The sequence below is a fragment of the Rhinatrema bivittatum genome, chromosome 8, assembly GCF_901001135.1.
Source record: "Rhinatrema bivittatum chromosome 8, aRhiBiv1.1, whole genome shotgun sequence".
Taxonomy (NCBI): Eukaryota; Metazoa; Chordata; class Amphibia; order Gymnophiona; family Rhinatrematidae; genus Rhinatrema; species Rhinatrema bivittatum.
Genome location: NC_042622.1, coordinates 203,750,169 through 203,762,773, shown reverse-complemented (window position 1 = coordinate 203,762,773; position 12,605 = coordinate 203,750,169). Strand labels below are relative to the sequence as shown.

General features: G+C 45.2%; 1 protein-coding gene across 3 annotated transcripts in view; it reads right to left on the bottom strand.

The window, feature by feature from the left end:
• Nucleotides 1-1,241: 1,241 nt before the first annotated feature.
• SH2B2 (SH2B adaptor protein 2) overlaps nt 1,242-12,605 on the bottom strand; it is a 72,191-nt gene continuing 60,827 nt past the window's right edge. For all 3 annotated transcript variants that reach the window (XM_029612619.1, XM_029612617.1, XM_029612618.1), the window contains 3 exons: nt 6,229-6,422; nt 5,317-5,488; nt 1,242-3,123 (listed from right to left, as the gene is read on the bottom strand). In XM_029612619.1, the coding sequence (XP_029468479.1) occupies nt 2,831-3,123; nt 5,317-5,488; nt 6,229-6,422 (659 nt within the window). In that variant the 3' untranslated portion in view covers nt 1,242-2,830. The remainder of the gene's footprint in view (nt 3,124-5,316; nt 5,489-6,228; nt 6,423-12,605) is intronic.

The window sequence follows — 12,605 nt, the reverse complement described above, 5'->3', positions numbered from 1 at the left end:
TGAGGTGGCTGGAAAAAGCCCTCGTCTCAAGGCTGCTTTTCTGTCAAGTAACTGTCACATCATAGTATGGAGCAGTGAAATGCAGAGCATGCCAGTGTTTTGTAATGTGAGGCTCGCAGGGATGCAGTTTAAAAAGGCTGCACAAGATACAGTTCTTTTAAATCACCTTTTATCAATAAAAATTAAACTTGCTAATTGTTTTAGCAAAGTTTGCAGCACTTCTCTGTACATGGCAGGCAGTCATGATAATCAAAAACAACAAGTTACCTTACACTCATGGAATCCGGTTGTCCTATGTAGCGATGATGGCACAAAGGACATGCACACATCAATGAATTCCTATTCCGTCCAAGGTCAGTTACAGTGCATTCAGAAAGGATTCAGACCCCCTTCGTTTTTTCCACATTTTGTTATATTACTGCCTTATTCTAAAATGAATATGACAAAATGAAATCTGGTTTGTAGAAATTTGTGCAAATTAATTAAAAAAAAAACAAAACAAGCTGAAATACTCAGACCCTTTACTCAGTACTTTATTGAGACACCTTTTGCAGCAATTACAGCCTCAAGTCTTCTTGGGTATTTCACTACAGGCTTGGCACACCTAGATTTGGAGATTTTCTCCCATTCTTCTCTGCAGATCCTCACAAGCTCAGGTTGGATGGGGAGCATCAATGCACAACTATTTTCAGGTCTCTCCAGAGATATTCGATCAGGTTCAAGTCTGGGCCACTCAGGGACATTTGCAGACTTGTGCTGAATCCACGCCTGTGTTGTCTTGGCTGTGTGCTTAGGGTTGATGTCCTATTGGAAGGTGAAGTGTTGCCCCAGGCTGAGTTCCAGAGCATTCTAGAGCAAGTTTTCATTGAGGATCTCTCTGTATTGTGCTCGGTTCATCTAGCTCTCTCAATCCTGACTAGTCTCCCAGTTCCTGCAGTTGAAAAACATCCCCACAGCATGATGCTGCCACCCCCATGCTTCACCGTAGGGATGGTATTTGCTAGGTGATGATCAATGCTGGTTTCCTCCAGACATGACGCTTAGCATTCAGGCCAAAGAGTACAATCTGGGTTTCATCAGACCAGAGAATCTTGTTTCTCGTGCTCAGAGAGTCCTTTTAGCAAACTCCAGGTGGGCTGTTATGTGCCTTTTACTGAGGAGTGGCCTCCGTCTGGCCACTAGTATAAAGGCCTGATTGGAGTGCTGCAGAGATGGCTGTCCTTCTGGAAGGTTCCTCCATCTCCACAGTGGAATGCTAGAGCTCGATCAGAGTGACACTGTGGTTCTTGGTCACTTCCCTGACCAAGGCCCTTCTCCCCCAATTGCTCAGTTTGGGCGGGCGGCCAGCTCTAGGAAGAGTCCTGGTGGTTCTGAACTTCTTCCATTTAAGAATGAGGGAGGCTTCGGGACCATCAATGCTGCAGCAGTTTTTTTGTATCCTTTCCCAGATCTGTGCCTCGACACAATCAGGTCCTGGAGGTCTACAGACAATGCCTCCTACTTCATGGCTTTAATTTTGCTCTGACATACACTGTCAGCTGTGGGACCTTATATAGACAGGTGTGTGCCTTTCCAAATCCTTTCCAAGCAATTGAATTTACCGCAGGTGAACTCCAGTCAAGTTGGAGAAAAATTGCAAGGATGATCAGTGGAAACAGGATGCATCTGAGCTCAACTTTGATGTCACAGCAAAGGGTCTGAATACTTATGTAAATGTAATTTTTCAGTGTTTTATTTTTAATTAATTTGCACAAATTTCTACAAACCTGCTTTTGTTTTGTCATTATGGGGTATTGGGTGTAGACTGAGGGGGGAAAAATGCATATTATCCATTTTAGAATAAGGCTGTAATGTAACTAAATATGGAAAAAGTGAAGGGGTCTGAATACTTTCTGAATGCACTGTATGAAACTCTCTGCTCCCAAGTGTTCGGGGAAGCAACTTAAAGAATTTCAGAAACAACCACTGGAAAGTAATATTTTAATTTCACTCTGTACTTTCTGTAATTTTGGAGATTTATAGCCCAGAGGCTACAGCATTAAAAACATCCAAGACAATGACTAGAACCAATGAAAAGATGTTAAGCAGTCTTGCTAACTGGCTGTGGTTGTTACTGATGGGCTGATCCAGTCCTGGTTTTACCCCACTGGCTGGATGGATAGTTCTGCTTCTCATAGAGAAATCAAAACTTCAGGTTCCATGTTAGGCCCTGGGACAAAATCAGGATGGGCTCAGCTGGGAACCCTTGTGGTAAGCAAGGATGAGCAGGGCTGCCTGCAACACAGAAGAGGGATATGGAGGTCTTATAACATTTTTTTTCCATTCAGGGCTCTCAACAGCTTTGTAAAAATACAGAAATATAAAGAAAGAAAAAAAAGTGTCAGGAGGAAGCACCTATGAAATCAAACGCTCCACTTCTAAATTGGCAACTGTCCTTCAAAACAGTTTTAATGATGTAAAAAAAATGCAGCATCTGAAAGGTCTAGCTGATCCCACAAGGAACTGGGGAATTCAGCACCACTGACAGCAGGCTCCGAGGTCTCGTCTTAACTTTCTGTCTTCCCTATGGCACTTCTCTCCAGCAGTCAGCGGGTCCCCAGTGTCCACCAGCCCCCGCTGTAAGGAACTGCCCTCTAACGTCATTATTAACCACCTAAAGCTGAGGGGAGTTTCCGGGCCCTGGGGGGAGGGGCAGGGAAGCACTAAGATAAAAAAAAAATATCCAAGAGCTTGGGCAGCTTGTGGCTGCAGCGCTGGCTGTCCCAGGAGTAGCAGTGTGCAGAGCTAGGGCTTGGACAGAACAAAGTAGGTTTTCCCACAGACTCGTCCCTCAGTAGAACGAGTACTGGTTCTCCACCGCCCTGGTCCTATTACGAGATCCATCGCTCTCGTGGTAATCGTCCGCGTTTAAGCTGCCGGGTTCCAAAAGGCGCTCGATGCTGTTGCTGCGGCTCCGGGCACTTAGTGACCCCTCCGTCCTGTGATACAGTGGCTGGGGCGTGGAGGAAGGACCTTCTACTGGAGAGACGGGTTGGGGAGCGAACCCCGAAAAGTAATGCTGAGATTGAAGATCGCTTCTGCAGCTCGGCTGCTGTGCAGCGACAGCCAGGGAAGGGCCAAAATCTGTAAAAAAAAAACATAATAGCCTGGCAAATAAAAATATATCCTGCTGAGCAATAGTCCAAAAAAAAAAAAAAATCAATTCAATTACAGTCCTTTCTAAGATGTGGCATTGGGATTAAATATCAGGGAAGCAGCTGCCCTGCATCAATCAGGTCACTGTGAAGAGAGGTGAGGAGATAGAGGTAAAATTTCCAGACCTCCAAATCTAAAGAGAAAAATATCCTTCTCCCTTACTAGGAAAAAAAAAACACCAGAGGAGCAGGGTTTGAATCCCACCGCTCCCATTTACTGTGTGGCCTTCAACATCTGATGCTTACATTTACGTCCCTGGACCTTCAGATGGTCCTCTCTTTCGGTCTTTGGGAAGAGCACAGAAGCTGGATTCTGCCACAGATTGTTTTAGGAGCCACCTCAGGCTTCCATTGACAGGTGGTTTGCAGACCTCCAGAGGAGAGTCTTCGCTCAGACGAACCTATCCCAGTGTGCACTGCACATTGCCCTGCCTCTAGTTCCATCAAGCAGTCCGTAGTCCACCAATTAAAAAAAAAAAATTCCCGCCTCACCGCATCTCCCTTTGCCTTTTCTTCTAAAGGCAAAAGGGGGACCAACTTTTAAGCCAAGATAGACTTCAAAATCCTAAGCTTTCTGGGGAGGGGACTCTTACCATGTGATGCTTCTAAGATACCCAGCGTGAAGAAGAATTAAAAATGCCCACTGACTGGCCATTAGATAAATCATTTATTTCCACTGCTAAAATTCATGAGGAAGGCCAGAGTTAATGGAAACCTCTCCTATCTTTACAAGCAGATAATAAAAACATTTAATACGTTACGTATTCACTATCTCCCTTGAGTGGCTTTTTTCTTAATATTAATTTACTAACTAGCATGGCTGAGTGTAATTGTCCGAAGGCCTTTGTGATGTCGCTAAGCTCGCTAAAAGCAGCCGTCTGCAGTACCACATGCAGATGATTGCTTCGAGATGGCCTGGTGCATTCCAGGTCGGAGGCCGGGCTTAGTATTGTAAAAATGTTTACTGGAACACCCATCAAACAAGCCTCCAGGAGCCACTGCATGCAAGTTTTATGGGATGGTTACTGACCCCACTATATGAAAACAGTTAATTAAGTGCAACGAACTACACTTGTCTCACAAAACAAACGTCGCATAAATTATAATTTTTTTAATTTTTTTAATGTGCATAGAGTTTATCTAGAACAGTGGACCATCATAACACCCTTGGTTATTTAGGCAGTAAGCCACACTTTTAACCTTACAGGGTCATGTTTAATCATCGGTCCATTAAATGTCTTTTTACTTCTTTAATTAAATATTCTCTTTTTTTCTTTTTCTCTTTTATAATTAATAAAATCTTTTGAAATCTTTTGCAGTATATTTAAAGACGGAATTGCCTTACTTGTGCGGAGCGCCGCTGCGCTTCCGACCTTTGTATCCTGTGCCGCTGCGCTATTATCTCCAGCGCTATCGTGCTTTGTAGGCAAAAATGCTCCCAGATTTTGTATTGAAGAGATGAACTTAAATGTGCTCACACACTTTAGAGCTCCTGCAGTCCTGCAGGAGCTCTAAAGTGTGTGAGCACATTTAATCGGAAGTTCATCTCTTCAATACAAAATCTGGGAGCATTTTTGCCTACAAAGCACGATAGCGCTGGAGATAATAGCGCAGCGGCACAGGATACAAAGGTCGGAAGCGCAGCGGCGCTCCGCACAAGTAAGGCAATTCCGTCTTTAAATATACTGCAAAAGATTTCAAAAGATTTTATTAATTATAAAAGAGAAAAAGAAAAAAAGAGAATATTTAATTAAAGAAGTAAAAAGACATTTAATGGACCGATGATTAAACATGACCCTGTAAGGTTAAAAGTGTGGCTTACTGCCTAAATAACCAAGGGTGTTATGATGGTCCACTGTTCTAGATAAACTCTATGCACATTAAAAAAATTAAAAAAATTATAATTTATGCGATGCTTACTGACCCCCCATATTTATGGTATAGTAGCAAATTGTGTCCAAGTGAACATTTTAAGAGTAAACCATGAAAAAGCAATTCAATTAATTACTTAAAAGGTTTATTAAAAACAGCATGGATTTGAGCTGGCACCTGTCGCTACTAAACAATAACCAAAGCCCGAGGCTTTTTCGGAGTAGGCAGGCTGAAATGTAAGGCTTCTTACCGGGCCTGGGGTAGTCTACCACGACGTACGTGCGCAGAGTGATGTCAGCGGAGCCCCCCGACTCCAGTGGGATGGGGTGGCTGTGGAAATGCTTCAGCAGATCAAAGATGGTCTGGAACCAGAGGTGCTGGACGTGGCACTGGCCGTTCTCATTCAGGGACAAGCGCAGGTGCTGCAGAGAGGTGGGGAAGCAGCAGCAGCTCATTAGCACAAACGCTCAGGTAGCAATGGACGTGCCGGTGAAGCTCAGAACTGAAGAAAGGCCAGGAGATCATATCGGTGTCTGTATGCCCTCCCCCCTCTCTTTACTACTTGGAAACTGCTTCAGCTGGGGGGGGCTCAAACTTTAGGGGTATCAAGGGACTTAGGCAGGGATGTGACCTTTACTCGTTTAAATAGGTGGGAAGTAATTACTCAGGGAGGGTAGTGCGTAGAAAAGAAACGCACGTGTGGGCAGCTATAGGGAGAAAGAACGGAGGCCCTTTAGAATCTGTTGGTTTCTACATGTTTTAGATCTAAATTCTTTGACATCTTAAATACTTCCTGATCCACTGGTACCATAAACATAAGGAATTTGCTTCTATGACAGGCTAAAGTGATAAGGAGGAAAGATATAGGTAACTAGAATAAAGTAGCATGTGCGGGAGTGCGATGTGTGTGTGTTTCTCCTGCTGGTTTAGTGGGAGAATTCCATGTTTGGAGTCAGGACGACACAGATTTGAAGCCTGAGGTCCCCAGGTGGTGCTGCTGCTGTGTGCACAATGTATGGGGGAGCGCTAACTCGGTCAAGGCGATACATCTGAGCTCCTAATGATTATGCATGCACAGTAAAGGTGTGAGCACTGGATCCAACAGCGCACAGAGGAGCCCCAGCACCGTTGTGCAACGAAAGCTGTTGTACGAAGCCCCTACCTTGGCTTTTCCCTGGAAGTTGAATGTCAACACATATTCCCCGGGCCTCGTCTCGCTCTGCCGGATGACGAACAAGCCATGGCTGCGAGCGCCCCCTGCCAGCACCAGCTGTGCGGCCCTAACCCGCGACAAGGTGCCATGAAACCAGGGGAAATCCGACAGGTTAATCTCTTCTTCTGCTTCGCAGTCTTCCCCTGGGAGAAACACAAATGCAGAGAGACTAAATCAGTCCACAGTTCAGGGGCCCCTCTTTCTTTTTTTTTTTATTTTGATTTTCAATCTTTTTTCCCCTCTTTAAATCTGCCCCATCACCACAGATGGTACTGGGAATTCCTTCCAGCCCTAACGGCTGGGGGACCGTCTCCTCTGAGCTGGTCCGATACTTTATGGGCCGGCAGAGGCAGACACAGTTGTGGCAGTTGCCTCTCCTCACTTTTCAGGATCAAACCAAACTCCGGCGAGTCATCAAGAAACAAAACTCTCATGTACACAGCACAAACGGCCTGAACCATGGGGCCATCTACTGTCATACCAGTTTAAGAGGTAAATGCAGGGAGACTTCACATTTCAAAGGAAAACAAGGCTGCTATTTGCTCTAAATACACTTCTGAATAATTCTAGTTATAAATATACATGTTGTACCATAGTAGACAAAAGCAGAAAGAGACCACCTGGAAACTCAGTTTTCCTAGTTGGGTTACTTTCGGTGCTGACAGGTTGCTGGTGGTCAAGTACTTTCCAGCAAAGTCACCGGGATCTAGGACACTGGATGTTTGCACAACAGCTTTTCTAGTTTTGGATTGTTTGTGGGACTGGGAGGAGCTGGGTTTTGGATTGAGTGTGTGATCTTGATGCTCATTTACCCAGGATAGAGACCCAGCTGACATCTGGGATAGATCCTTGTAGTACAACTGGGCAGACTGGATAGAGGCACTTGCAAAATCCCATTAACTTGGAAAATAAGATTAAGACTCTACTAGCATACTCCAAAACAAATTCTTACATAATGGAGAAATTAATTTTGTTTTCCTTAGTGCAGACAGGTGGACTCAGGACCAGTGGGTTATGCTCCCTTGGCAGCAGATGGAGACGGAGCAAACTGACGTCACAGTATACATAACCCTGCAGAGATTGCCAGTATTCTCTTCAAAAGCAACTGTGGACAGACTAGGAAAAGACAATTAAAACCAGATAACCAGAACTGTACTCAACCAACCATAAACAGTGAACTCACGTAAGATTCTAGGTATCCCAAGCTAGGGACTGGATGAACACTTCCTTGGGACTCAGAGCCCCACAGGAGGACTATTGCTCACTCATGCGGCAGCCGAGGGCAGGAAGCTGAGGCCATCTGTTACATTAAGGAAAACAAAATTATCAGGTAAGTAATTTCTCCATTTCCTAACAGGTAGGCAGATGGACTCAGGACCAGTGGGATGTACCAAAACTACTCCCCAACAGGGTGGGAGGCTGCCCGCAGTCCAGTCAAAACCGCACGTACAAAGGCCGCATCCTCCTGGGCCTGCACATCCAGACGATAAAACCTGGAAAAAGTGTGTAAAAAGGACCACGTCACAGCTTGGCAGATATTGACGGGAGATAACAGACTAACCTCCGCCCATGACACTGCTTGAGCCCTAGTGAAATGAGCCCTAACCTGAGCAGGCAAAGACTTTCCAGCATCCACATACACGGCCGTGACCACCTCCTTAATCCAATGAGCTAGGGTAGCCTGTGAAGCAAGAGCGCCCTGCTTACTCCTGCCTTGGAGAACAAACAGGCGATCCGTCTTTTGAAAAGACTTGGAGACCTGTAGATACCGCACGATATGACGCTTAACATCCAAGGAGCACAAAAGGCGAAATGCCTCTGCATTCCTGACCGTATCCAGGGATGGCAAGGAGATGGACGGATTCAAATGAAAGTCCGAGACTACCTTGGGCAAGAAGGATGGAAAAGTATGCAGCTCTAATGCCCCTGGAGTCACACAAAGGAACGGCTCCCGGCAAGACAAAGCTTGCAGCTCAGAAATCTGATGTGCAGAACATATAGCCACCAGGAACACAGTCTTCAAAGTTAATAACTGTAAGGAAAGGCCTCGCAGTGGTCAGAACGTAGGGCCCGCCAAAATGTCCAGCACCAAATTAAAACTCCACAATGGAACCAGTAACCCCAAGGGAGGCCTAAAGTGCTTCACTCCTTTCAAAAAACGAGCCACATCAGGATGAGATGACAAGGAAACACCATTCACCAGGCCTCTGAAACAGGCAAGAGCCACAACCTGCACCTTCTTCAAGGAATTAAAGACCAAGTCTTTATTCAATCCATCCTGCAAAACATCCAGAAGGAGAGGGATCTTAACTGAATGAGGAAGAACACCCTGCTCCTCACACCAGGCTCAAACACTCTCCAAAACCTGCACATAAGCCAAGAAAGTGGAGAACTTGCGAGCGTGGAAAAAAGTGGCAATCACCACAGAGGGATAACCAATCTTTAATAGGCGAGCCCTCTCAAGGTCCAAACTATAAGACAGAATCAAGTCAGATCCTCGTGAAGAACCGGTTTCTGCTGAAGTAGATCCATGTGCAGCGGAAGACGAAGGGGGACCTCTACCAGGAGTCGTCGCAAATCTGCATACCACAGACGCCTGGGCCAGTACTAGCTCCCTGTGGCCTTCGATCTTGTGAATTATCTACTAGCATATTTTAATTGATATTGTATACTAACGTATTTTAATTTTGATTGTAATATTTTATTATGTATGTTGTATATGTAAACCGCTTAGACGTCAGATTACTGCCCTATTCTGCGGTATATAAAAAACGTATGTATAAATAAATTATCCTGCAGCACAAGGGCCACAGAAGAAAGGCATAAGCATCCGTCTTCCAACCAGACCACTACGAGAACATCTATTCCCAGGGACCATGGATTACTCCTGCCACTGTAGAAGCGAGGAACCTTTGCATTTTGAGAAATCACCAGCAGGTCTAGGAACAGAAGGCCCTAGCAATCCACAATCAGCTGAAACCCCTCAGCTGACAACACTCACTTTCCTGGGTCCAGACACTCCCTGCTGAGAAAGTCCACTCTTATGTTGTCTTTTCCTGCAATGTGAGAGGCTGAGATCATCTGCAGATGACCTTCCACCCATTCCATCAGCTGGTCTATTTCCTGCAACACTTGCTGACTCCTGGTTCCTCCCTGGCAACTGATATAAGCCACCTTCATCACATTCTCAGACATCATGCAAACCGCTTGATTCCGCAGCCTCTGGCTGAACTGCAAGCATGCCAGCCATACTGCCAGGGCCTCCAGGCAATTGATGTTCCAGTGGGACTCTTCAGCATTCCAGTGCCCTTGGGCTGTTAATTCCAGACAGTGAGTCCTCCCCAACCATGGAGACTCGCGCATCTATCGGGAGTACCAACCAGGCCGGAGAACACAGGGGAACTCCCTTTCTCAGATTATCTTCCTGCAACCACCACTGGAGGCAGGAGCAGATTTCCATCGGCAAGTGGAGCCGAACCACATAATCCTGAGACTGCAGGTTCCAACAAGATAGCAGAGAGCGCTGAAAAGGATGCATTGCACCCTTGCCCACGACACCACTTCCAGGATAGCTGCCATCAAGCAGAGTACCTGTAGGTAGGACCACACCGTTTGGCATATGGTGTTCATCAACTGATGCACTTGAGACATCAATCTCTGGATCTGAACTTCCGGTAGGAAAACTCTGCCCTGTCCCGTGTCGAACCGGACCCCCAGATACTCCGACTGGGATGGTTGAAGATTGCTCTTGGTCATGTTCACCACCCAACTGAGCTTCTGCAATAAGGAATCACCTTGTGTGTCACCAGGCGGCCCTCTTCCTGAGACTTGAAGCAAAATAGCCAGTCGTCCAAATACGGGTGCATCAAGATTCCTTCTTTTCTCAAGGCCACCGCTACAACAACCATAATCTTGGAAAATGTTCTGGGAGCTGTAGCTAGACCAAAAGGCAATGCCCGAAATTGATAATGGCGCCCCAATACCGCAAAGCGTAGAAAGCGGTGTTCCAATTGGATGGTAATGTGAAGGTAAGCCTCTGTCAGATCCAAAGAGGTCAGAAATTTCCCCGACTGCACTGCCATTATTACAGAGCATAAGGTTTCCATTCGAAAATGAGTTGACCCTCTTGAGATCTAAGATGGGACGAAAGGAGCCCTTCTTCTTGGGCACAACAAAATTAATGGAATATTGCCCCATACTTTCTTGAGATGTGGGCACCAGAACCACAGCCCTCAGACTGAGAAGCCTTGCTGTTCAGTTTGGAGAAGAGATGACTGAGGGGGGATGTGATAGAAATCTACAAAATCATGAAAGGACATGAACAAGTTAATGTAAATTGGTTATTTACTCTATCAGATAATAGAAGGACTAGGGGGCACTCCATGAAGTTAGCAAGTAACTCAATTAAAATAAATCGAAGAAAATTATTTTTCACTCAGTGCATAGTTAAGCTCTGGAATTCAATGCCAGAGGATGTGGTTACAGCAGTTAGTATAAATGGGTTTAAAAAAGGTTTGGATAAGTTCCTAGAGGAAAAATCCATAAACTACTATTACAGTAATTAAATTACAAGCAACTACTGCTTATTATCTAATGTTTAGGTGCTTGCAAGATACTTGTAAGCCTGGACTGGCCACTGCTGGAAACAGGATACTAGGCTTGATGGACCCTTGGTCTGACCCAGTACGTCTACTTCTTAAGTTCTTATGCTCCGTCTCCATCTGTTGGCAGGAGAGCATAAACCCACTGGTCCTGAGTCCATCTGTCTACACACTAGGAAAGGAGGGATTTTTTTTGTTGTTAAATATTTCCTGCAGATTAAATAATGTCATTGGAAGTTTAGAGATAAATGGACGATAGGTGTCCATGACAAAACGGTATGTTCCAGTTCACTTCCTGGACCAAGCTCTCTTTCCGTTATACCTGCCTCTTGCTTGCTTTTTGTCATTAACCCATTTTGGCTGAAAGGAGCTACTTTCACTCTTTTTTTTTTTTTTTTTACTGTAAAAATCAGCCTGCAGTTACGTCTGCTTTAAAGCAAGTTCATAGCTTTCTAAAACCTACCTAAATGCTGAAGTATGTTTGGGGGTTTTTCTAGCCTCAGACTGTCCTGTCAGAGGTGTAGCATGCTATGTCACTCTGATTAGAAAGCTTCTGGGACAAATCTGACAGCCTACAGAAAGTAACACGGCATTTAATTGTGCCATTAGGTATCCATTGCAAGCAGGCTATGGAACGCATGCCTACAGCACCAAAGAAGTGTACAATAGAAACAAAAATAAATTGCCCAAATTTTATAAAAATGTATAACTCACTGTACCATCAAGTGAGAGGCGGCAATAAACAAAGGCTACACAAATCAGTAAGACAAAGACTGGTCTATTGGGACACAAACTTGTAATTCCCTATGCTGGCAGTAGGGGGGCAGCAGTGAATGACAGTATAGCCTTTTCTAAAGGTGACAGTGAGATGCTTGCTGTATTCTGCAGAGTTGGCCACCATGAGATTCTGCTGTTTGAATATTATATACATTAGCTTTCTGCTGATGTACAGACACACACAGAGATGAACACTAGCTATAAGAAGTATTCAAGGGATGAAACCTGGAATACCCAACTCCTGGGTCACCCTTTTCCTAAGTGAAATCTATTTGGTATTTAGCCCATCCTTCCGAAACCACCCAGGGCAGGTTACAATGAAAGATACACAATCCAATGCACATAGGAGGGTACTTGAAGTTCCAGCATTGTAAGCTTGGGCAGCCCCGGCTACCTTACCATTGCATGTAGCAAAAAGGGCTAGTGACCCTCACCAGTGCTGGCCACTTACTCTACAAGAGCAGGGCGGGAGAGAGAGAGGTGCAGGCTGTTACTGTTTACAGCTAATAATAACTGTACAGGTATGAGAAAACAAATCCATAGCCTGTGTCGTGCTGTGTCACATGCCACTGCCTACCACTGTGCGTAGAACCTGCTGCAAGAAAACACGAACTCTGACATGTCTGAGGATGTAAAATAACTTTCTGCAATTCTTACCAGTCTGACATGACACCCACCACCATCACCAGGGAGCACAGGAATATCCATCAGTCTGCTCCATGTACTGCAGCCCGTTTGGTGGCATAATATAAGCTGAAACGGACTATGGAGCAGAGCAGCTCTGGCTGCAGCAAATGGATCAGCATTTATTTGTAGACCTCATGTGTGGGGAGCAGCACTGAGGACTCTCAATCCCAAAACTACAGCTGCTACTGCTGGCCCTGGGGCACCAACATAAAGAAAGCGAGAAGATCCTTCACTTCACATCTTCCCACCGCCCCCCACCCC